The sequence below is a fragment of the Stegodyphus dumicola genome, chromosome 1, assembly GCF_044657685.1.
Source record: "Stegodyphus dumicola isolate Sdum_Otavi_A_Nest chromosome 1, ASM4465768v1".
NCBI classification, from domain to species: Eukaryota; Metazoa; Arthropoda; class Arachnida; order Araneae; family Eresidae; genus Stegodyphus; species Stegodyphus dumicola.
The window spans coordinates 21,817,382-21,845,041 of record NC_140768.1 but is presented as its reverse complement, the minus strand read 5'-3'; the positions used below and the strand labels follow the sequence as shown (position 1 = coordinate 21,845,041).

Sequence of the window (27,660 nt, the reverse complement as noted above, 5' to 3'; positions counted from 1 at the left end):
ATATATTCATGCAGATTCTTCAATATTTAATTTCTTTAAATATAATACAGGGCGATAATATTTGGTGGCAACAATTTGAATAGTGAAACAACGCTTATCGTTAATCGACGAAAATGCCAAAACGAAATTAATAGTCCTTGTTGTGGGCAAATTGACCCTTTGGACAGGGAAAAAAAAAAAAAAAAAAAAAAAAAAATTGGCCCCCCCCCTTAAAAAAATTGCATTTTTCTCCTTGTTATTACTTCACTTGGAAGGGGATAATAATAATAATAAAATGTTATAAATGATATTAAAAAAATAAATCTGAAGGAGTTCAGATTTCCCCCCCCCCTCGCTAAGCTGGTGGTCTACCAGTTTGCTCTTACACACACTCCTACTAACCCCCTTTTTTAACATTTTAAAATTCCTATTAATCCCCATTTTTTATCATTTTAACTTTATTATTAAGAACAATTTTCTTCGCACTTACGTCTCATACAATTCAATAGCAAAATTACAAAAATTTTAAAAGCACCATTAGCAGTATACGTGTAGAAATTCCTGATGTAACATAAAGTGATTGTATGCATTTTCCTGTTTTTTCTCAGTTCATCCTAACAATGTTCAGTTTTCTTTGCAAAACTCTTTTTTTCTTTTATTATTATTAACATTTTGTGTGTTTACATTGTCTATTAAATATCAGGTTCTTGGAGCTTACGTCACATAAAATTCGATTCAACAGCAAAACCATAAAATATTTAAAAACGACAACAAGAGGCGGGTACAGTGATAATACTTATATGATCTTTTAAGGTTTTAATTCTCAAAATTAATTGTATTTGGTCATAAGTGGTGACGCTATCTTGGTGATTTACTGTACGAGAGCATAACTTTATTTACACATATTCCTGAATTTCAACCGGCCACTAGAAAGGCCAATCTCCTGTCGAATAATTTTTAGTCCAAAGGGATTTCAGTCCCGAAGGACTATTGCTTTCGTTTTGGCATTTTGCGTCGGACTCATAAACGTCGGTTCACTTTTCAAACTGTTGCCACAAAATGTTAGAGTCCTGCATTATATTTGAAGAAATTAAATAATGAAAAATCTGCATAAATGATTGTCTATTTCTCGCATTGTGATAAAACAATGGTACATAGAGCCACCGAATTTTGAATGACGAAATCCTACTGCGAATATGGGCATCTGAAATCCCAAATTTGGAATTTGTTTTATTATAGATTTTATATTTTGTAAAACTTTAACGAATTTTTGATTTACAAACTCAATGCTTTAAAAGCGAGAAATGGCAACGTTATATAGAAAAAAAATACTTTTATCTCCAGCTCGCGAGACTGTGTATATCGGAAATTCTAAAGATATGCTTAATTTAACATTATTTTGCGATATTGCTCTTGAACTGAATTTTATGGTTTAAGTGCAAAGAACATGATATTTAATAAATAAAGGTAACACTCAAAACGTTAAAAAAACGCCCCTTTGGACGTAATTTAAAATCTGAAAAATTTCAGATTTTTTTTGTCATTTTTTTTTTTTTTACACACTAACATAAATATCATAATTATTTTTTGTAACAAATAACTTCTGGAAACGAGATACAACTGTTACAACAAATATACAACTTCAAAGCAATTTATCTATTCAGTTTCTTAACTATGCACAAAGAAACACCTAAGTTTGAAAAATAATAAATTAATCATCTTTGTTCCCTCATTTAATTAACTAATAGCAGAAAAGAGTTAATAGCAATAAAAGTTTTCGGTGTATATGACATAAATTAAAATGCAGGTTTAAGAATAATGAATGAAATTTACCTTTCTGAAGATTTCGTATGTTTCGGTGTTTTCCGGGTAACATTTCGTTTTTCAGAATTGGCAATTGGTTCTTTTAAAGGATCTGGATCACAAAGTAAAGGTATCCTGTCTTTAGTTCTGTTGCTATAGCGAAGCGCAACGAAACGATCCAGAGAGCTTGTCCTCCTCACCAGTTTAGTACCACCTCTAGGTCGCCTCGTTTCGGTTCTAGAGCGCCGGAACCCATCCTCTGAATCATCTGTATATAGTAATTGGTGCTTAGCTATTAATTTTGCCCTAGGTTTAGTTTCACCGTTCACCCACTCTTGGCGGTAGCAATAAGATAAGGGATCTGGACCATCGTAAGGATTCATCAATAAAGCTTCCCGCCAGGATGACTTGCTGGACGTGTAAACAGATTCCTCAGCAATGTCCATCGATGAAAAATGCACTTTCTTCGGACATGCAGATGCCTGAGGAGATTGATTTCCGCAAGAGTGGGTTGTGCCTAGATGATCTTCATCGTCGAAGAAATCTTCCAAGGAATCGTAATCAGGAGTTGGCGTTTTGGGCGGTGAAGGGGACATGGAACCCACGCCGGAATCCACCAGTGTCTTACCATTTTGCGCATCGGTGGGAACACCACCGTTGGTGGAAGGCAAAACAATAACCAAACTGTACTTGTTAAGTTTACCAGGGGATTGCGATACTTTGTCGGAAGTCACTTTCTTCTCTTCGTCCCATTCCTCACTGGGGTGTGTATTATTTATGTCCACAATTGTTGACATTTGCTTTCCTCGAAATTTAGAGCTGTTGCGGTAATCGTCCTCGAACCAGGCAGTGGCAGTGTCATAGGAATAAGTGCTCATACTTGCGACATCTTTGGACAATTCTTTACAAAGCGGCAAATCACATGGCACATTAAAAAAAAGGCACACTTCACCAAAACTATCAGTAAATTTCCACAGAAGTGATTAAAAAGGAAAAGAAACAATGCTATCAGTATATCCAATCTTGAGGAATTTGCGCAATATCACTCACATTTCAACGTCATAATTCATCGCCTATTCTCTCTTTTTTTTTTTTTTTTTTTTAGAATCCAATTGGGCAATCTTTGGTATAACTTCAAAATAAAAGTTAGATAAACAAAGCTTTTATTACGAATCGCTAAGTTGATTCCACGTAAATAAAAATTTCTTTGGTTGGCGAAGCAAACTGAGTGATTTCACTTTTGGAATTTATGCATACAAGTAGATGTACATTCAAATGAAAGACTCGGAGTACAGGTCAATTTCCAAAACATAAACAGTACGGTCCAATTTGGCAACCGTAATTAAATCAAGCGTTGCACAGAAAATATTCGTCAACAACTGACGGCACAGCAGCACAGAAAACAAACACACCTCACTCTATTTGTAAGCTGACTCCGTAGTACGTCAAACACACCAAACAGCTGTATGTACGAACAGGGAAGCAGAGATAACACTGATGCCAGATTCGAAGACTGCAATTTCTTCTTTTAGTTTTGTAGTTTTCTCCCCCTGGCGACTTCCAATAACAAGTTGCGGTACTTTTTCACGAGGAAGCTAGTCTAGATAGGTCACACGAATCTATCAAGTGGAACAAGCAGAGAGCTGGCTGTTCGTTTGCGAAAAACTCGATATTCGCAAAGGATTCTGAGAGTCACGGTCTCTCGGCCCGCGCGTGCTCAGTTTCTTTATTTACATGCCTGGCTCCGCCCACTAATCACGCGCGACACTCTCAGAGACTTGCTTTCATGTTTACGAAAGTCATCATCAGTCGTGATTTTAACATTCGTAGCAATTTATACACAGCTCAGAAGATACTAATGTATGGCAACTTATTTATATTAGCAGTTTTAATATTTTAAAAAACATGTATATACGTAAAAAAGTAAATTTAAAGTTAAAATAATGAAAAATGTGCAAACATATAAAAGATTTAATTTTCGAACTAAACTACAATATCATTTAAATTCAGATAGCATAAGTAAATGAAGTGCAAAATCAAACCATGAAAATAAATTCACCAATTGAGCAAATTAAAATTAACTTTAAATTTACTTTTTTACGTATATACATGTTTGTTAAAATTTAAATTTCATTCCGTGCAGCAATGGCGCAAAGAATTAATTAAAATTGTATTTAAATTCAATTTATTCCTTTTAAAGCAGTTTTAATATTATATATAAAAATAAGTACCAGAATATTTAAAAATTACTGTATGATCTAAAATAATGTGACCGTCGTATAAAATACAAGACTGTGGTCATTTAGAATTATAAATGGAGAATAAAAAATACTTCACAAGTTATTTACCACATTTAAAGTTACTTTAAAATAACAAATAATACTAATAATAAAAACACCACTTTAACACTTGTTCTTATCATACATCTTTTAGTTTACAGCTAAGCGCTGCATCGCAGTTTCAAGAATAAAAACGTATACAGGCGAAGTTCCATTTTAATCTGAACGTTCTGTCTTATGGTAGAATTAAAATGGTTATAAAACTGAAAAAATAAAAAAATCTGAAAGCCTTTCAAGAGCATAGAGCCCCTTTATGCTCCCTTATTACGCTCCCTTTATAACCCTTATTTAACACCTTTATAACCCTTTATAACCTTTATGCTCCCTTTATAACCCTTATTACGCATAAAGGGGCGTTTTTTTAACGTTTTGTTTGTTACCTTATTAAATATCAGGTTCTTCGCACCTAAACGATAAAATTCAATTCAACAGCAATATCGCAAAATAATTTAAGAAGAGTTTACCTTTAGAATTTCCTATACACACATCTGTGTATAGGTAATTTCAAAGAGAAATATATATATATAGGAAATTTAATTTTCGTGCGCTGGAGAAAAATATGCCCCCGGTACAGTGTTGCCATTGCTCGCTTTGAAATTGTTAAATGTGTTAATCAAAAATTCGTTAAAGTTATACAAAATATAAAATAGATTTAAAAAAAAATGATTCCAGATTTGGGCTTCCAGATGCCCACATTCGAGTGGAGCACTATGTTATTCAGAATTTGATGTTCTTAGCTACCGTCGTTTTGTCACAATGCGAGAAACATACGTACAATTATACAGATTCTTTATTATTTAATTTCTTTAAATATAACACAGGGTGATAATATTTGGTGGCAACAATTTGAAAAGTGAAACGCCGTTCACAGTGAACCAACGCAAAATGCCAAAACGAAATTAATAGCCCTTCTGGGCAAATTTTCCTTTGGGGCTAATATATATCGCAGTGGAGCAGTTCTTTCAGCCAAGTTGGAACTTTAAAATTTTCAATATCTGGAAACGAACGTTAAAAATCTTATTACTACATGAAAAAAAAAAAAAAAAATATCGAAAATTTGTATAATTTAATAACGTTTAAATGAAATGCAGCCAAAAATATGTATAATTTGATATGACGAACAAGGAAGTCATGTGGTGTCCGTACCAGATAAACAAACTTTTTGAATGAAAACTATGCAGAAAAAATTTCGGAAGATTCATTAAAATTTCAAAAAAATCGCACATGAACGCAAAGAGCAAAAATGATGAAAATATGACGAAAACGTCGGGTGGCATGAAAAATGAAGGCATGAAGTACAGGGTGAATCTGAACAAAAGAGCAGAATTTTAACGGGTGATAGAAGGCAGCTATACGTGCAATCTTTGTCATAGAATGTCAATCTATGTCATAGAATGTCAATTTTCGTATGAGCAATGTTTGTCACAGAATGTCAATCTATGTCATAGAATGTCAATTTTTGTATGAGCAATCTTTGTCATAGAACGTCAATTTTTGTATGAGCAATCTTTGTCATAGAATGTCAATTTTTGTACGAGCAATCTTTGTCATAGAATGTCAATTTTTGTATGAGCAATCTTTGTCATAGAATGTCAATTTTTGTATGAGCAATCTTTGTCATAGAATTTCAATCTATGTCATAGAATGTCAATTTTTGTATGAGCAATCTTTGTCATAGAATTTCAATCTATGTCATAGAATGTCAATTTTTGTATGAACAATCTTTGTCATAGAATGTCAATCTACGTCATAGAATGTCAATTTTTGTATGAGCAATCTATGTCATAGAATCTCAATCTATGTCATAGAATTTCAATCTATGTCATAGAATGTCAATCTACGTCATAGAATGTCAATTTTCGTATGAGCAATCTTTGTCATAGAATGTCAATCTACGTCATAGAATGTCAATTTTTGTATGAGCAAGCTTTGTCATAGAATGTCAATCTATGTCATAGAATGTCAATCTACGTCATAGAATGTCAATTTTTGCATGAGCAATCTTTGTCATAGAATTTCAATCTATGTCATAGAATGTCAATTTTTGTACGAGCAATCTTTGTCATAGAATGTCAATTTACGTCATAGAATGTCAATTTTTGTATGAGCAATCTTTGTCATAGAATTTCAATCTATGTCATAGAATGTCAATTTTTGTACGAGCAATCTTTGTTATAGAATGTCAATTTTTGTATGAGCAATCTTTGTCATAGAATGTCAATCTATGTCATAGAATGTCAATTTTTGTATGAGCAATCTTTGTCATAGAATGTCAATCTATGTCATAGAATGTCAATCTATGTCATAGAATGTCAATATACGTCATAGAATGTCAATTTTTGTATGAGCAATCTTTGTCATAGAATGCATGGTAGGAACATAAGCGGTGAGAAATTAACATTGTGACATTTAAAAAAATAACACAGGAATGAGAGGAGATACATCAGAAATTTTTTTTTACAGGAATGTATCGTAGTTGATGAACATTCTCAAAGAAATTGTTCAAAAGATTGCTCAAAAGCTGTAACGTGGCATCACACCTGCAGGAGAGGAAACTGACGCACATTTACCAGGTATTTCCCGAGTATCGCCAGCATCAACAAACGATCCTGGCGACTAGATCCATATAGGTTTGAATGGGGCACTCGTAGATTAGGCTTTTCATATGGCACCACAGGAGAAGTCCCAAACATGAGAGATTCGGTGATCTTGGTGGCCAATCTATGGGACCACTTAGACCAGTCCATCGTCGGGGAAATTTCGTCGTTGGTATAACCAGCCATCCTCTCGACAATCCACAGTAGAAAATGCCGTTGAATCCGAGGACAGACCCTTTTTATACCATCTAAAATATTACCTAGCGGTTCGCCGCCTGCGTTCCGACTATACATTCTGTGACGAATATTGCTCGTATGCCTTCTGTCAGCCCCTAAAGTTCTACCCACTTGTTCAAATTCACTTCTGTACATGCAACAGATACTCGCCGATTTTTATCCTTTAATATCCCTGACAGGTTTTTCACTTGTTCTTTTCATAAGCTTCTTGCACAAACAAAATATTCAGGTCATTACCTTTCATATTAAAGGAAATTATTTATCGCACTCAAATAATATATTATTATAATAAGGCAATAATTATTATAATAAGCAATTCCTACCAAGCGTTGACATAAATGCAAGGGTAGCACATATGCAACTTATCCGCACACTCACATGTAGGCAAGGGCTAACGCTTAAAACATCATGCATTCTAGAATATTGCAAACGAAAGGCAATTTCTGGTAACGCCCCGAGGGCTATCTAACGGGAAGGATGCCTTCGTGGAGGCCTTTCTATGGGAACTGACTTATATACATGTTACACATGGGGAAAACCATGAAGACGACTATGCAGCCAGCCCATTCGCGGGATTCGAACTACCAGTGTTCAGCAACTTTACCGCTCGGCCGGGCAATTTCTGATCCCACATTAAAGCATTTGGTAATGTTACATTTCAGCCGATATCTGGTCACCTGAAAATTTAATTTTGAAATATGATCAAATCCAAAAGAATTCTACACTCTTAGACCTCCCCCCCCCCGAAAAAAAAGAGAACGCACCACGACGCACACAAATTGATATGCATACAGGTTTCGACGGAAAATGCAAAATTTTACATTATGGCTGCCAATGAATGAACGGTTGTCGCTACAGCGCATCTGATTTGCGCAACTGGCAGGATATTTAAGAGGAGAAATTACGATTGCAGGTAATAAATTCTTCACGAATTTCATTCCGTGGACTCTGGTAGACAGTAACTATGCCTCGCATACAGGTGCGCGAACGATATGCGCAGATATCAGAATCTGAGAGAGGTCGTGTAGTTGGGCTCAAGGAAGCCGGTTGGTCTTTTCGGCGAATAGCTCGACATTTGAGCAAGAGCGATGCCACTATTAGACGACGTTAGTAGGAATGGGTGAAATATGGCCGCACACAGCGTCAAGAAGGAAGGGGTAGGCCTAGAGAAACGACAGAACGTGAAGACCGAGCAATCGTCAGAGCGGCACTCACAGCCCCAGATGCACCATTATCATCGACTGTACGTGAACTAGTGCTTCAGTGACCGGAAGGACCATTCATAGACGGCTCACAGAAAGGGAGCTGAGGTCACGGTGCCCCTTGCGCCGACTACCATTGACCTCTGTACAACGTCAAGCCCGTTTGCAGTGGTGTCGGGCTCATTCGCACTGGAATGTCACTGACTGGAGTAGAATAGTCTTCAATGAGTCTCGTTTTGAACTGAGCTCCGATGACCAGGGAAGGCGAGTCTGCAGACGCCCCGGACAGCGGTGTGATACTAACCTGACTGTCTTCCCGCAGACAGGCCGACAACCAGGAGTGATGGTCTAGGGTGCCATTTCATTTCATAGTAGGCCCCCTTTGGTTGTCATCCGTCGCAACCTTACAGCACAGCGGTGCGTCGACGAAGTTCTAAGGCCCATTGTGTTCCCCTTCATGTCACGCCACTCTGGGCTTACATTTCAGCAAGATAATGCCCGCCCCCAACCTGCACATGTTTCTACTGCTTGCCGAACATTACCTTGACCAGCAAAGTCGCCAGATCTCTCTCCTATTCAGCACGTTTGGAGCATTATGCGCAGGGCCCTCCAACCAGCTCGGGATGTTGACGATCTAACGCGCCAGTTGGACAGAAGTTGGCAAGATATCCCTCAGGAGGACATCCGCAACCTCTATAAATCGATGCCAAGCCGAATAACTGTTTGCATAAGGACCAGAGGTGGACAAACGCGTTACTGACTTTTTCACTTAGTGAAGCTTTATCACTTCAATAAATCATCCAATTTTTCTCAAACTGTTAATCACTTGTTTTTCTGTATGTACATCACTTCTACCGATTTTCATCCCATTCGGAAAACTCCTTCTTGGTGCGCCGTTTTTTTTTTTTTTTTTTTTTTTTTTTTTTTTTTTTTTTTGTCTAAGAGTGTAGTTCACCATTGTTGAGCAACTGTATTTTTAAAATAAGCAAAATGTAAATGAAAATCATCTGATCCACCAAAGGAAAGAAGGGTTGTCACGAGTTTGGCAAGCTACTGCCAAATACGCGAGAAAATTTAAAAAATTGGAAATTTTGAGACAGTTAAAGTACGAATGACTTTAAGAAAAGGAAAGCTGAAGAGTATAGGTGCTCTTAACTACCACCCATCTTTTGCTGCCAGAAAATGTATACATATCGGGTCTATTTAAATTTGAATCTGTAAAAAATGTCACCTATTTTGGGCTCCGAAATTTACTATCAAAATGGAATTAATCTTGAAATCAGGAAACGAATTATTGCTGCAAATCGTTGCTTCTTTGGTTTAAGATCTCTTCTGAAATCTAGTCTAATAAAGAGAAAGACAAAAAATCTTATTACACAAGGTATTAATAAAATCAGTCTTAACCTGTGCTTCAGAGACGTGGACTCTGACTATGAGGGAAGAAAGAGCCTTGGCGATCTTTGAAAGGAAGATTCTAAGAACTATTTTTGGTGCTGTTTTGGAGAATAATATATGAACAGTATAACTTCGAACTCTGCAAAACTTATAAAGACTAGAATATTATTAAATCCATAAGATTAAATAGAATGAGATGGGCAGGTCACCTCCTGGGAATGAATACAGAAAGAAAGAACAGTCCTTCAGGTCTTTATGCAACTCCTGTTTGTGGAAGATCAAGAGGAAGACCCATGAAAAGATTGAGGGACTGCCTGGATAAAGATTTTACCATTCTAAAAATCAAGAACTGGAGGTCAGTTGATGAAAGGAGGGTGGAATCGGAAAGGCTTCTGAAGAAGGCCAGGGCCCGCAAGAGGTTGTCGTGCCAATGGTGCTGATGATGAAAATGTTTACAAATTTACTTCAAAACCTTTACTTTTTTTTAGTAATACAGAAAACATCCGTAGTATTTCTGTTATACACGAAAACTGAAATAAATTCAGACAAACACACGACTGAATAGAGACAAAAAGGAATTATAAGCTTAGATACCGATAAATCCACAACGATTAAAAAAAAAAAAAAAAAAAAAAATATGCGGATTGTCTTCATTGTAATCTTTTTTTCAATATCTTTTCTTTTCTTTAGTTTACTGTGAAAATGCAGTATCCCATATTTGCGAAACATAAAACGCCTATTAATCAATTGTATTATATTATCTGTAACACTTCTAGTTAACAATAGACAGTGGAAACAAACACTTCACTTTCACATCACTTCTACTTCCCGTTATTCTGGAGTTCCTGCACATTATTAAAACGAAACATTTACTTTTTGATGTTAGAAACGACTATATAGGGAAGACTATTATACTATAGTATAATACTATAGCCTAATATATTAGGCTAATTATTAATATTAATATTCCAGTTTAATGCTCTGTGGCTGGCAAATACCCAGTTTTCAGAATGTTCTATTCGAGGGAGAATAAGATTTTTAAATAGTCTTTCATGTTATACAAAACATAGAAAATTTTGCTTTGCTATAAAAACAAATTGTCTGTTTGGAAATTATTTTTCTAAGTGCAACTATACTTTTGAAATTATCGTCTGATGCTTGACAGTTTTGTTTTTATGCAAAATGGCGCTTTTAAAGAAGTAAATGGATGGAAAGCTATATTTATGCTTTTCATAAAGAAAATTATTCGCATCTAGTTATTAAAAACACCCATAAAAGCTACAATTTTTCGGTATCTAAAGCTATGATAGGTAATATTGTTAGCAAGAAAGGGGAAAATGTCAAAGTTTGGTTTTAAGTGGAAAACTTGTTTCAAATACGTATCCAAGGAAAAACGGAATGTTTCGAATGTTGAAAAGGTAAGATCTATATTAAAGAAAATCCACCAAGTCAAAGGGCAGTTGCAAAAAGACCAACAATTTTCTTTTTGCTGTCAAATTTTACAGGAAGACCAAAAATTGAAAATTTCAAGCAATAAATTTCAAATAATTCTATAAATGCAATAAAGAATTTTAAAAATGTTAAAAACCAAAACTCTTCAAACAAGCAATATCCCAATTAAAAAAAAAACACAATGAAATTTAAAGAAAAACGAACAGTATAGAAGAGAAATACAATCAACCTCAATGCCACTTCGTCAGGAGGAGGAATGCGTGAAAATGCGCAAAAACACTAGGCACGATTACATTTTGTTTTTTTAAAAAAATTGTTTTTAAATTCTGAAATATATATATAAATCCATTCTGTTACTCGGTTCAGTGAGCTCAGCTTATATGTTGGTAAATTGTGGCATTTTTTGCTTTTAAAATGACTTAAATGCCTTTAGTTATTTCGCATGGAATAGTTGTAGAATTATCAAAAATTTAAAAGTTATTTAACTGCGGCTAAGCCTAATTTTTTTAAGCAGCCGTATTTGTTTACATTTGAAACTTAGCAGAATAGTGAATTAAGTCTTTCTGCACCTTCAGTGTCTTTTTGCCGAATGGGACCAAAAGTAAACTTTCAGTTTTGTGACCGAAAAATCTGCCTTCTTGCCCGCTGGCCGAATTCCTTGTTCTTGCTCTACTTTTAATTGTCAAAATTAATTTTTAATTGTTTTAACTGTATTTGTGGTTTTATGTTTTTCTATATCTTTCATTTTCTAATGAAGTTATTTTGAGTTTTTATGTATTTTTGCTTTGCCGCGAAGACAAAACTGAATTAATTAAATGAGAAATATATCTCTAATGAAATTCGAGGAAATAAGTTTAAATCAAATGCAGGAAAAAATGCGTATAGTTTAATATTCCGTACAAGGAAGTCATGTGGTGTACACTTCAGATTTTTTAAATTTTATTTTAAAATTTCTTGTATAAACGACGGTTACCAATTATTTTAAACATCTGCCCTTTATTGTACATTTTGTAACTAAATACAGCTAGGCGAATATTTTTCACACAAAAACATAAAATTTTATTTTACTGTATTAGTGTAACTATTGTACATGAATGACACTTGCATACACAAAAGTTACACTCGCATCTTAGGAAATTAGAAAGTGAAGTAAACGACTTAACAGAACAGTATTGAGAAACATAAAACATTGACGGCTGTTTTAGTGGAAACGTTTATGCCACAAAGGAAAAAAAAATTTCTTTTCCTGTCGGCAAAACAATTTCACTCAGCCAATTTCTAAAAATGCATTTTTAGGAGATGACCTTCGGTTATTATTTCGCAGAAACACAAAACTAATTGCAAAGCCATTTTGTTTCAACACCTTAAAACAAAAGAAAAAAAATTCTTTTTCGTTTACGGCCTTTCTTTAAATTTCTTATGGAATAGAAAAAGATTATGCTGTGTGCCTGTTAGAGAAAAAGATAACCTTGGATTTCTTCAGTTACAGTCGTGAGTAACCTAATCGCAGGTGAAACAGAATATAGTACGTTTTCTTACGCAAGATGAATGGTTATTTTAAATTCTCCGAAAGAAATTTATTCGTTGGTATAGGTATGCGTTTTCATTTTTAAATAACAGAAAATGACGAAAATCATACGATTGTTTCATGCAAAGATTTAATCACGACTTAATTTAACATTTTATAAAATCATATTATTAAATTTTAGCTTAATATTAACAGCGGGTCAGTAAAACACTTGTGTTTCTTATTAGCCCAAAGGGCTATTAATTTCGTTTTACCATTTTGCGTCGATACAGTATAAACGGCGAATCACTTTTTAAATTGTTGCCACCAAATATTAGAGCCCTGCATTATATTTAAAGAAATTAAATAATGAAGAATCTGCATACTTGGAATCAGTTTTATTATCTATTTCATATTTTGTAAAGCATTAATGAGTTTTTGATTAAGAAACTCAACGATTTCAAAGCGAGCAAGGGCAACACTGTACGGTGGAGGGGGGGGGAGATTTTTATCTCCAACGCGCTAGATTGTGTATCAGAAAGTCTAAAGATATGCTCTTTTAACCCTTAGCGCTCCGTTGGCTTCGCTACGGAGTCGTCCGTCATTTGTTCCGTAATTCCGTAGGCTCCGCTGCGGAGCCCAATGTTTTTAGCATGATTAGGCTTAAGATGTTACGGAATCGTCGGCGTTGGCAATTGTTATCTGTAATTAATACGTGCTCAGTCTCGCTACTGTTACGATTGAAACATTATTTGACCCATTTTATGGTTAGCAACATGGAGAAAAATAATTATTGTGATGAGAATATAGAGTTGAGTGATAGTGAAGATGTGTTTGATTTTTCATTGTTAGAAGATATTGTGGAAGACAACGTTGATTATGATTCTGACACTTCAAGTAGTGGTTCCGAAATTATACTACCAAATAGACGACGAATGGTAGTTATTGAAAGTGAAAGCGAAGAGTCGCCGGAAGACTTAGATGAATGGCGCGATGTCACGGAAGAATTAGATATTCCGGATAGAACACATTTTAGTGTATCGCCTAAGGTCACTGGACCACAAATTCCTACAAATTTTGTAGAGCCGACACAATATTTCAAATTATTTTTCACAAACGAACTGGTAAATGAAATTATAAAAGAAACCAACAATTACGCAGAAAATGTTCTAAAGAATAAAGAAATATCTGGTAATTATATTTGGAGAACGTGGCGTGCGGTGGAAGAGGATGAGTTTTGGGCTTTTATTGGAGTTATTATCAATATGGGTACGATACCCCTGGCGAATATGCAGGATTATTGGTCAGTTAAGGAGAATAGTTACATCCCTTTTCTTTGGTAAAATATTTACAAGAAAGAGATTTATGCAGATATTCTGGATGCTGCATTCCGCTGCGAAAATGTGCCGGAGTTGCTGATAGGCAGTGGTACAAAAACGTGCGAAGGGCTAAGGGTTAAATATTTTGTGATATTGCTGTTGAATTGAATGTCTACATGCTAATATCTCTACATGCAAAACAGAATATTTTTTTTAACAAATAGTTTGACCTGCCATGTTGTGTTTTATTTACATCTTTCAGTTTTTCTTAAACACGTTTTATAGTACAGTTCAGTAATAAGTCTAGATTTTCGTATAATGAACATAGCACTCATACATGCAGTTGAAAGTCTATTTTCGTATGATGAACGATAACACTCGAACATGCAGTCGCCAGTGTATTTTGGTATGGTGAACGATACCACTCGTACATGCAGTCACCAGTGTATTTCTACAGAAAATACTTGGGATTCCTTTGAAAATGCTATTCTACAATTCCCGATTCCTTTAAAAAGATGAAAAATGCCCCTGACACTTCTTTCGCCATTTCTATCAAGTGGTATATAAAGAGGGAAAAAAGCAATTTGAAAAAAAGCTCATTAAAATCTCTAGTCATTTAGTTGGCTTAAATTACAAGTTAGATAATTAATGGAAATTCAGACTAAGGTGCCTTATTACTATTTGTGGCTGCCTATTTTGCTTCATTATTCCTTACTAATGCCAATTCTGATTTGACAGCCAATGGGCCAAGACAGCCATAGCTTAGCCATGCGCAAAGAAATCGCTTAGAATCGAGATTTAGATGATCGAAAATGAGTTAAAAAGGAGTTTGTTCCAGCTTCCACACTACCTTGCTTTACCCGTTCCATTTATTCATCGAAAAGAAGTAAATGTTCGATAAGAAAAACAGATTTTATTTCATGCGTGGTGGTGCGTTCCCCGATTCCCGCCTTTTTTATCAGGTGAGAGAGATATCGTTACTTAACCATAAAAACCATTACTGCTGCTCAAGGCCTAGCGATAGTCAGGAATAATTGTTCGGCCTCGATTCACCAGACGATTAAGACCATTTGGAAAAAAAAAAAAAAAAAAATCTGCATGTGTATTTTCACCAGCGAATTATAAAGAAGGTTTTTAATACTCTTTTTATTTTTATTTTTTTAATTTTTTTTTATTTTACAGGATCTCTGATTAAAATCGAAACGTAAGGTAAAACTTAATGCATCAGCTTAATGTTGTGCCGCTTCAAACACATTCTGGCATTTCAATAAAAATTCTTTTTTTATTAATTTTAAAATAATAATGGTTGAGACCTTAAGGAACTGCTTTTAAAATGAAGCGTGTTTTATAAGTCCAAAGGGACAATTTATCCAGAAGGACGCCTAATTTTCTTTTGGCATTTGGCGTTGAAATGTCGGTTTCATTTTTCAAATTGTTGCTACCAACTATTATCGCCCTGTATTATATGTAAAGGAATTAAATAATGAAGAATCTGCATAAATGTAGGTATATTTCTCGCAATGTCATAAAACAACGGTACCTCGAACCATACAATTTTGAATGAAGTAATTCTACTGCGAATATGCGCATCTGAAAGCCCAACTTTGGAATTTGTCTTATTATCGATTTCAAATTTTGTAAAGCTTTCACGAATTTTTTATTAATAAACTCAATGATTTCAAAGCAAGCAATGGCAACACTACACGGGGGGGGGGAATACCTCCAGCGAGCGAGACTGTGTATCGGAAATTCTAAAAATATGCTCATTTTTAAATTTGCGATATTGCTGATGAACTGAATTTTATGGTTTAGCGCGAAGAACATGATATTTAATAGATAAAGTTAACACACAAAGCGTTAAATCAACGCCCCCTTTGGGCGTAATGTAAAATTTGAAGGCTTTCAGTTTTTTTTCTTTCCAAACTTAAAATCGGGAATGTTTTTAGAACATATTCAGATGTCCAATACACAGGCTTATTCACACATGTTACATAATTTTTACAACAAGTTTATCGCGAATATAGAATCATTTTTGAAATAAAAGAAGCATCTACAAAATTTTAAACTTTAAGTGAGTACAATTTGTTTAATATTTGGATTTTTGGTACTTTTCCGTTTCGCCGGCGCAAATCTCGCCAAGCAGACTTTGTTGGCGACAACATACAGTATACACATAAAAAATGTTAATTCTAAGAATTTTTTTTTTATTTTGAAGGAATAAACATTTTAAAATGGTTTAAAATTTTGTAAAAAGCCAATAAATAAAGACAATAAATTTGTAAAAAGACATTAATTTAAGAATTTACTATGATTTCATGGTTCAAAATCCTGATTCGCCGGTTCGTATCACGTGACCCCAAGTGATCTCATCTCACGTAAACTACGCTACTAAAATCTAATTCGCTCAGTAATTATCTACATTAATTTCAAGTTAAATCTTAATTTGGAACACAAGTTTAAATGCAAGAATTATTTCAATTCGTACGAATAGCTTACTCAGAAATTATGTAAAACCGCAGTGCTTTACTTCGCTAGTGCATTCTCATTAGAATTGATGAATTTAACACTTGATTTCGCCTTCGGATGAGCGGTGTAATTGCGATCTGATTGACTTAGAACTAATTGACTTATTACCGTGAATTGTCTTAGGGGATAAAATTTAAATATCGTGTAAAAATTCTATATGCCAGTATTGAAAGAAACAATCTGATAAGAAATGGCTTCAACTTGTTTTGAAACTGAGGCGTTAAAAGGTTACCAGCGAAGATATTTCGTCTGGCATCAGTTAAACCATTATTGGCGACTTTATCGTTTGCGCCGGCAAAACGGAAAAGTACCGGATTTTTTTATAGAGCCCTTAAATTTATTTAAACAATCAAAGGGTTGCGCTGAATGCAATTTGAGAACATTCTGATTTACCAGGAAAAGGGGCTTTGTCCCTGAAGCACTATTGTTCTTGTTTTGCGATTTTGCGTTGAATCACTATAAATGTCCGTTTCACTTTTCAAACTGTTGCCACCAAATGTTCGAGTCCTGCACTATGTTTCAAGAAATTAAATAATGAAAAATTTGCATAAATGTAGGTATATTTCTCGCATTGTGATAAAACAACGGTGCATAGAGCCATCGAATTTTGAATGACGTCATCCTCCTACAAATATGGACATGTGAAAGACCAAATTTGAAATTTGGAATTTGTTTTATGATAGCTTTCATATTCTGTAAAATTTTAACGAATTTTTGATTAACAAACTCAAGGATTTCAAAGCGCGCAATGGCAACTCTCTACGGGGGGGGGGAAGAAAAAAAAATCCTTTTTATCTCCAGTGCGCGGAACTGTGTATCGGAAATTCTAAAAGCGTGCTCACTTTAAAATTATTTTGAGATATTGCTGATGAACTGAATTTTATGGTTTAAGCGCGAAGAACATGATATTGAATAGATAAAGGTAACTCACAAAACCTTAAAAAAAAAATGCCCCTTTGGACGTAATATAAAATCTGAAACCTTTCAGATTTTTTTTTTTTTAAGGTTTGTTCGAAATACAAGTGTCCCAATCAACCAAGGCTCTGGTTAATCAAAGTCGACTTACATATAATTATTTATGCATATATATAATAGATTGGAGAAAAACGAAATTAAAAAAAGGGTGCTGTTGTTATCCACATCACAGAAGTGGGGCTAACAGCAAACACTACAGAAATCGAATGACAGGTGAAAAAGTTTTGCGACAACCAATCAGAACCTGTCAATCAACAACATATAGCTGAGTCACCTTCTTATTAAAGATTATTCATCGGAAGGTTTCGAAAGAGAAAAAGAAAAGAGGAGGAAAAGCAAAACTATGAATAAGACAGAAAGAGAGAGGGGGGAAGCACGTGGCTTATTTTGTCGAAATAAGTCATCTGTGTCATGACAATGTATTTATCAGCGTATCCTCGCAAAGGGAAAATCTGCAATGGTACGTTTAACAATTAACGATAAAAACGAAGCTCGTGCTTAATAGGAATAACTACATATTTGAAACAAATGTTAAAGGAAATTGAAACAAAGAGACTTGTTTTCACGGAAAAAAAAAAAAAAAAAAAAATTAAAAAAATAAATAAATAAATAAATAAAAATTAAAAAAAAAAAAAAAAAAAATCTGAAATGTTTCAGATTTTAAATTACGTCCAAAGGGGCGTTTTTTAACATTTTGTGTGTTACCTTTCTTTATTAAATATCATGTTCCTCGCACTTAAACCATAAGATCCAGTGCAACAGCAATATCGCAAAATAGTTTTAAAACGAGCATATCTTTAGAATTTCCGATACAGAGACTCACGCGCTGGAGATAAAAATGTTTTTTCTGCACAACGTTGCCATTGCTCGCTTTGAAATCCTTGAGTTTGTTAATCAAAAATTCGTCAAAGTTTTAAAAAATAGCAAATCGATCATAAAACAAATTTCAAATTTCAAATTGGGTCTTCCACATGCTCATATTCGTTGGAGGATTACGTTATTCAAAATTCGATGACTCTATGTACCGTTATTTTATCACAATACGAGAAATATACATACATTTATGCAGATTTTTCATTATTTAATTTCTTCAAATATAATGCAGGACTCTAACATTTTATGGCAACAGTTTGAAAAGTGAACCGACATTTATCCGTCCGACGCAAAATGCCAAAACGAAACTAAATAGTCCTTCGGGATTCAAATCCCTTTGGACTAAAAAAAAAAAAAAAAAAAAAAAGATGAAGGAGGTCTTTATCATCATATTATAGTAGTGACGCCAATTTAATTTTTTTTTAAATTAAATTTCCAATCTTATAGAACATAGTTCCTTTTACCTTTTATATATATATATAAAAAAACTTAAAAGATTTCAGATTTTATATTACGCCCAAACGGGTTTTTATTTTTTAACATTTCTTGTGTTACCTTTATTTATTAAATATCATGTTCTTCACACTTAAACCATAGAATTCAATTCAACAGCAATATCGCAAAATAATTTCAAAAGAGCATATCTTTAGAATTTCCGATAAACAATCTCGTACGCTGGAGAAAAAAAATGTCCCTCCCCCCCCGTACACTGCTGCCACTGCTCGCTTTGAAATCGTTGAGTTTGTCAATAAAAAATTCGTTAAAATTTTGCAAAATATGAAATAGGTAATGAAACAAATTCCGAATTTGGGCTTCCAGATGCCCATATTAGAGTGGAGGACTACGTTATTCAAAATTAGATGTTTCTAGGTACTGTTGTTTTTTTACAGTGCGAGAAACATAATTTCTTTAAATATAATGCAGAACTCTAATATTTGGTGGCAACAATTTGAAAAGCTAAACGCCGTTTATCGTAAACCAATGGGAAATGCCAAAACGAAATTAATGGCCCTTCTGGACAGACTGCCTCTTTGAACTAAAAATTTTTTTTAAAGATTATATGTTTCTTAATTTGTAATTCGATATCGCCATTTATTTCGGATATTTTTCAATATCAACGGCTTAAATGCTGTCTACATCGCTCTTCCATAACGGAGATTAAACCTAGCACCGATACATATAAAAAGCTTTATAATACGTAATTAACATTTAAAACGAATTAAATCTAAATATCTCCGCAATGACCATTCTGGTAGAAAGCACAACTGAATTGTATTAAATGACAATGTAAATCCAGTATGAAAAATTATCACAGAAGTAAACAGCAGCGAATAATTCAATTACAGTAGAAGATATTACAAATGATGTTAAAAAATAAAAGGAGAACTTTTTTGATCCGTTGGCAAACACAAAATAAACTCAAGTAGCATTTGGAAGGCTCGAAAATGCATGCTAGTCTAAAACCAAGAAATTTCTAAGACCTTAATTATTGCTATAAAGCAGACAAACCATGTTGCCATTTTTAACAATCTAACATACTCTAATCTATAGTATTAAAATCTATGCGCGTCTGTCTGCTTGTTTGTTTGTTTGTTTGTGGAATTATCTCCTCTCTCTCAAAGCTCAACTCGTCAGAGTTCAGCTTCGAGAGAGGTACCGGCTGATTCCAAAAATTCGTGGGAAGCCATTTTGACCATTCTCATCTTCGTACGACTTTAATTAGCCAAGATATTAAAAAACTCTGAAAACGCTAATTTTCGGCCTTATTTTTCGAGTGGCAACACTCTCGCACGTTGGAGATGAAAATGTGCTTCATTTCGAGAAGTGTTGCCATTGCTCGCTTTCAAATCGTAGAGTTCGTTAAAAAAAAATTTCGAATATAAAATATAAAATAAAAATAGCATTGCCAAACATTAAATACATTATTCCCGATTCCAAAAATTCGTGGAAAGCTATTTCGAATGTTCCCATCTTCGTACGACTTTAATCAGCCGATATATTAATTAAAAACTTTGAAAACGCTATTTTTCGCGCTAATTTTTCCGAGTGGCAGCAGTCTCGCGCGTTGGAGATAAAAATGCTTTAATTCGAAAAGTGTTGCCACCACTCACTTTCAAATCGTAGAGTTTGTTAATCAAAAACGTGTAAGGTTTACAAAGTATGAAATAAAAATAACTTTACCAAATATTAAACATATTATTATTACATAAGGTCACATTCTGACGTTGAAAAAAGCACGCGATTCCATATGACGTCATTGTAGGTCGAAAATTGTTCGTTAATGTTCAGCATTTTAAATAAATAGCTGCTGTTGGCAACTTTTTTGCTTCAGGTTAATATAACTGACAGAATATATTACTACTACGTTAATTCTTTTATTAATATTGAGAAAATATTGTTATATTACATTAAATTTAAATCACTACGTCATACATAATCTGAAGTGTCAAAATTTTTTGATTCCTGGTTCAGTAATAAAAAAATTATTTACGAATTGGTTGTTGCTTGGAAAAAATGAACTAATTTCTTTCTTACTGAAATGTTTTCATACATTTTCTTTTCAAGGGGTGCCCAGAACTCACAAGTTTTGCTTTGGGCTGCAGCCCGCTAGGAATTTAATTAAAATCAGAGTATTATGTTTCGGATGGAGAAAGAGAATAAAGAATTTTCTTCTACCAGCGATAAACTCCACATACATCACTACTACTAATTTCACACATGATATGACAATCTATACATTTTGGAATCCAAATAACAAATTATTTCTGGAAGTGTCTCTGCTTATCTGGGTGATGTATTTTTGTTGGAGGTATTTTCACAGTATAAAATCGAATGTAGATGTATATTTCTCGTAAAAATAACGACGATAAATGCTAAAATTTCAACTATCAGAAGATAACTGTCAGATATTTAAATTAAAAAAATATATTTAAAAAATAACGTGTTTCTTTGGATAGCAAACATCGACCATTATCGGGTAAGTTTCCTAACAGCGATTCCGATTCAAAATTTATGCGACTAACATGCATGCCGTAAATGCGACATTTACTGCACGTAACTTTAATCGGTATTCTTGAGAAAAGACGAAAGCTTCCGTATTAACCTCCTGCGCCCAAACGACTTCCGCATCGGCTGCAAAAGGTTTCCTGAATTCATTGACGCCATCGCATTCCACAGGAAGAACTTTTAAAACTAAAGCAAAAAAATTTCGAAATTTTTTCAAAAACATTTTGGGAGTAGTATGGTATGTCTATATACTGTGAAACTGGATAATATGAAAATGTTTCAAAAACACATTCGTCTTCAAAATATTGTCTTTTTCCAATTATATATTTTTGTCGATTGTCGTGTGATACAAGAAATTCCAAAACATATCTGGATTCCTTTACTTGTGATTACTTCCAAATCACGATAAAGTTTAATAATATATTCTTTTTAATATTGCTTACTTATAGGGAAAATGATTCAAGATTTTTGAGATTTTTGCTGAGGTGTTTTTTTTGGGGGGGGGGGGTTAAGTAGCTGATATCAGCTGTTAGTTATCAGCTGCTTGTTATTAGCAGTTATTCTCGTTAGATATTCTTGATTCTAGATTATTCTTGTTAGATATCAGCTGCTTGTTAATTAGCTGTTAGGGCTCAATGACTGCACACAATCAAGCTATCATGCTTTTTTCGCAAAATGCAACAATCTTTGAGCAGTTTATCGCTAAGAAACGTACTGTTGCGTACTGTCACAAAGAAATTTACTATCACAGAATCCAGTCAGTAGTTACGCTTTAAACTACGAAGATCGTTAAACACAATGCAAACAAAGCGCATCTAAAAGGCGAAACTTTCAATACTCCCAAGCCGCTGAGGGCAGATGCTCTGTCCAGCCTCATATAGTTTTCACCCTTCCGCAGAGATATTTCTAGTACTTTCTGCTTCTCGAAATTACTAGAAGCATATGAAGGCTGAATTACGGTAATAGCTACAGAGCATCAATTACAGTTATTCGGTTACAATACCCATTATAGCTACACAGGGACCAGACCAAAATGTCGCCAAATGTAGCCAAGTTTGGCGAAAAAAATTCAAATTAGTGAAGTAGCCATTTAGTCAATGTTAAATATACATACTCAATGTTAACTACATGTGAAATCAATTACAGTTATTCAGTTACAATACTAATTACGGTGATACAGGAACCGGACCAAAATGTCCTCACATGGTCGCCAAGTTTGCCGATTTTTGGCGAGTCGTCAAATTAACGAGATGGCTATTTACTCGATGATAATATAAATAGACTTGCTCCTTTTACTCTTGTTTTTCCGACAGAGAGCTCTCCCTTCAGATTTTCATGTTACGTTATATAGAAAAATACAACAATTTCATATATAATTGCATTGAAATCATCTATCTATGTACAAAATACGTAACACTACCAACTAAAGTTCCCTTACAAAACAAATATTGCAACTTATAGCGAATGCTCTGTCTAGAATGAAAATGCACTTCAAATGTGCATAATTTTAAGATCATTTCAGAGGAGCATAATATTCGCACAGCTGATGAAAAGAATTTAGAGCGTTATGAAAGTATTCCATGTAACGCTAAACAGGTTAAAAAATGATAGAGGTACCTTCTTCAGCGTCAATATATCATGGAAACAATCTTGTAATCTTGTAAGGATGAGATGTATATCGAATAACAGAACACATTTCAAGGATGAGTTGTTTGAAAGTTCAGTTCTTAACGACACATATGCACACAAACAAACAAACAACAACAAATTAAAAAAAAAAAAAAAAAAAAAACCTCTTTGATGCATAACCGCTATACCGATTACCTTTCAATACGTAATTTTTTAAAATAACGACAATTTTTTTTTTGCACCACTTACTTCAATAACCTATCTGATACTCAATCATATTAAAAACGTTAGATATATTTTTCCCTAGTATGGAACAAATGACAAGGTACGATTCTAAATGAGATATGCCTCAAGTATCTGAAACACTTCAGAGCTAGCAACTAGCAGAACAGGGAAGCTAAGGATATTCTAGAATTAGAAACCTTTCAAAGAAACGATTACGATTAAAGCAATAGAGAGTCATATACCATTATTTTATTTTATTACCTAGGTCGTAGTGGCAGCACACCATAGGGGTTGGGTGAACGGGTGACTGGGCCGCAGGTCGCGCTTTCAAGGTTAATTCAAGTGCAAAAAGGGAGGAAGAGGAGTTGTCCGTAAAATTCTTCTTCACTCACCCGCTGCTCTACAACTCTTCCGCAAACATTACGGCAAAATTTTTTAAATGAAGAAAGTGCCTGGCATAAAACAAATAACATCCCTATTTTCCAATTCAGTTGCACTCGAATTCAACGGATAATTAAATTTTATAGCCCAATTCGAAAACTACAGGATGCAGCAGCAGAGCAAGCTGCTCCACCCTTTCCGTATACAACAGCTGATTAATGGAAGAATATGCCCTCTGGAGTTGAAATCATGTTCGAGGGGATATGACATAATCATCGATTGTATCAGGATCAGATGATATTTAATATTTAATATTATGCGGTGGTTTTATTTTTATCCTTTTGGTTTCATGTACAGAACTGGCTTAGTTCATCGTTGCTTTAGGTAAACATTTTGGCAAAGCGTACGAGGATTACTTTACGAACCATCCATTCGTAAATAACTTTTAAAAAATAGGCATTTCCAAAACATCATGAGGCTTTTCCGCCTTTGGAAGGCCCTCCTCTTGGACCTAAGGCAAAGGACTTTTGAGGATCTAAGGACCTCGATAAAAACTAAGCAGTCAGCCAGTAATCGAATATGAAGCACAGAATTCAAACAGAAAACGAAATACTAACAGTTCTAAACTACTAATAGTTACAAAAAAAGCAATTCTGAGTTACGTTACACACGGGTTCTTGTTAAGCAACCTGTTCAGATGTCAGGAAGTTACAAGAAACAAATCACAGATCTTAAGTACCATAAAAAAAAAAAAAAAAAAAAAAAAAAAGTCGTGTCTTTCTCTTTATTACATATTACATAGAACTATAGCCCAAAAAAGAAAAGAAAAGTATTAATTCATGACACAGCAATAGATTAAATAAACAAAGAAAGAAAAGAAAAAAAAAAAAAACTGAGAGCTTTCAGATTTTACGCTATGCCCCAAGGGGCGCTTTTTTAACGTTTTGTGTGTTACCTTTATTTATTAAATATCATGTCCTTCGCACTTAAATCAAAAAATTCAATTCCACAGTAATATCATAAAATATTTAAAAGAGCATACAAGGTATTTCTCCCGCCTTCTTAGCATGCCTTCGTGGTGTAGTGGTCTGCACGCTGGGCGCGTAGTCCAGAGGTCCGTGGTTCGATTCCCGGCGAAGGCGTGGCCCATTTTTCATCACTCCTGCTTTAAAAATAACCTAATGTCTCTACAAGCATATCTTTAGAATTTCCGATACACAGTCTCGCGCGCTGGAGATAAAAATGAAAATCTCCCCCCCCCCCCCCGTACAGTGTTGTATCTGCTCGCTTTTGAAATCGTCGAGTTTGTTAATTAAAAACTCACAAATGCTTTACAAAATAAGAAATAGATAATTAAACAAAGTCCAAATTTGGGTTTCCAAATGCCCATATTCGGGTGGAGAGGTACGTTATTCAAAACTGGTGGCTCTAGGTACGGTTGTTTTATAACAATGCGAGAAACATACATACATTTATGCATATTCTTCGTTATTTAATTTCGGTACTTACGTATTATCGCAACCAGGTTGGCGCGATTTGTAAGTTTGAGTAAAAAAGTATGAATAGAAAGAAAATGTACATTTATTAATTACAGATAATTTTTAATACAGTTTTTTATATTATTTTGTTTATCCTACTTACGGCAACCTTATGTTAATTTATTAAAGCGAGGTGTGCGTAGTTCGTAGATTCGTTCGTTGCCTACATTGTGCCATTCGTAGATATTTTTTTTTAAGTTAAAGCATGTCGCTGTGTACATGGATTCTTGTCAAATATTTTTGGTTAGAAACTTTACGTTTTTGCTATCTAAATTTTTTGTTTTTGTTTCGGATTTTTAGCTTAAATCGTGTGTTCAAAACGTAGTTTTTGCATGTGCGAAAACCGCGTTTTTGGAGACATTTTAGGCTTAAAGTTCGAAATATAGACAAGAATCCATGTACACAGCGACATGTTTTAACTTAAAAAAAACATCTACGAATGGCACAATGTAGGCAACGAACGAATATGCGAACTACGCACACCTCGCTTTAATAAATTAACATAAGGTTGCCGTAAGTAGGGTCGCCAAATTTGGCAATTTATGCGAATTTTGGCCTGGTTGAGTTAATACGTAAGTACCTTAATTTCTTTAAGTATAATACAGGTCGATAATATTTGGTGGCAACAATTAAGAAAGTGATTCTCCGTTTACAGTGAATCACCCGAAAATACCAAAACAAAATTAATAGCCTTTCCCGGCAAATTGCTCTATTAGACTAATAAACAAAAAAGAAAATCCTAAAACTTTCAGATTCCATATTACACCCAAAAGGAAGTTTTTTAACGTTTTGTGTATGTTTTGTCGTTTACATTTACTTATTAAATATCATGTTCTACGCTCTTAAACTACATAAAAAAATCATTTCAACAGCAATATCGCAAGATATATAAAAACAGCGAAAAAAACATATCTTATGAATTTCCCATACATAGTCTCGCGCGCTGGAGATAAAAAATATTTTATTCCGTACAGAGTGTTGCCACTGCTCGCTTTGAAATGGTTGAGTTTTGTTAATCAAAAATTCGTTAAACAATTCATTTTATAAAATTTGAAACAGATAATAAAAGAAATCCGAAATTCAAAATTCGGGCTTCGAAGTGCTCTAGTTCGGTCGGAGAACTAAGTTATTAAAAAAATTTGATGGCTCTGGGTACTTTTTTTTTCCACAGTGCGAGAAACATTCATGAAGATTCTTCATTATTTAGCTTCTTTAAATGTAATACATGGCGATAATATTCGGTGGCAACAGTCTGAAAAGTGAATCAACGCAAAATGCCGTTTTGAGACTATAGTCCTTTGGGTCTAACGCCTCTTTTTGGGCTACAAATGTTTTAGACATGTTTTTATGTTGATAACCAGTTTCGTTAGAATGTTTCAGTTTCATTTTCTGATTTCCAAAAATCAGACAAACGTCACAACTATAGTTGACCGTTAAACAACACGGAGGTTAGAGAACACCGACACAAAGGCATAACCATCAAAGTGCGACACAGTTACACAAAAAAATAATTTCGTTGCTGGACAACCAGTTATTAAGTGTTCTATAAAAAATCTAGCTTTAAGTTCTAAGCTTTCTGCCATCGCTGGTATAACTGGGAAAAAAACCTACTAATCATAGAAAAACAGCATGTTAATAATTGTATGTTTTGACAAGATTTCAACTCATCAACTGCAAATAATACTACTGCCGTAAATTTCTGAACTATTTTTCTTAAGCTGACGAATTATAATTCCGTTTTGCTTGTCTTTGCGAACTATCTATCTACTGCTGTGGAACCAAATTTCCAAATAGTAAGTTATTTTGCCTTGACCTGTCACTATTTTTAAGTATAAACAGATTGAAAATAGTATTCAAATCGCATAAAAAATCATCTCGCTTTGATAAATGAATATATTTCACACTCGATCAACTAACTGCTGTTTTAAGCCAGCTATCTGCCAGGAAGAATTCCGTTCTTGCGATGAATGTCATAAATAAGTCGATGGAATTTTAATTTATTCTGCTATTTATGCAGTTAGCATCGTAATTCAAAAAGAGAAAGTCGAGTTAAGGAAAACTTTGTTCCCGTCAACTTGTTTCAAATGTTGTTTCCGGAATTTAGGTTTCGCAGCTCACGTTTTTAAGTTGCTTCGCACGTTTCAGACTTAAGACTTTATTTATTTGAATATGTTATTAGAATTCGTGAAGAGTGTTCGCTTTTGAAGTTCAGTTACTAAATATTTTTTGTTTTCGTAACTACTTCTTTAAATTGATTTTTAGCTTAAAAGTAATGAAATCGTGAATTTGAATTGATTTCTTAAGATTTGTACCTATTTTTAATCATTGAGACTCATCACTTTTAATCCACGTACCTAGTTTTAATAATTCATATTTCAAGATTAGGTAAAATTCCAGTAATGCTGATTTTTATAGATTCCTATACATATTTAAAAAACTTGACCCAAATATCTTTTTCCTCCCAAGTATTTTCTAAAATTCAAAAATTTGGCCTAAACTTCAGTTTTGGCCAATTTTAAAGCTCAATTTAGCATTCTTCTCTTACATCCGTTGTTTGAAGAAAGACAAATTCAGAAACATGAATGGACGTTACCCAGACGGTATAGTGATTAGGGAAGCCGACCCCGATACCGAAGAGCCCGAGTTCGAATCCCGGAGAAGGCACTGATGTAAATGG

The 27,660-nt window shown here is 34.2% G+C and overlaps 1 protein-coding gene across 5 annotated transcripts in view; it reads right to left on the bottom strand.

The window, feature by feature from the left end:
- The window catches only part of LOC118189465 (IQ motif and SEC7 domain-containing protein 1-like), a 649,009-nt gene that overhangs the window by 184,509 nt on the left and 436,840 nt on the right, over positions 1–27,660 (bottom strand). The window contains exon 1 of one of the 5 annotated variants that reach the window (XM_035360065.2): positions 1,813–3,400. The exons of 3 other annotated variants lie outside the window; for them this stretch is intronic. In XM_035360065.2, coding sequence (XP_035215956.2) covers positions 1,813–2,660 — 848 coding nt within the window. In that variant the 5' untranslated portion in view covers positions 2,661–3,400. Of the gene's footprint in view, positions 1–1,812; positions 3,401–27,660 lie in introns of those variants that run through there. One more of the 5 variants, XM_035360064.2, reaches the window with a different exon arrangement.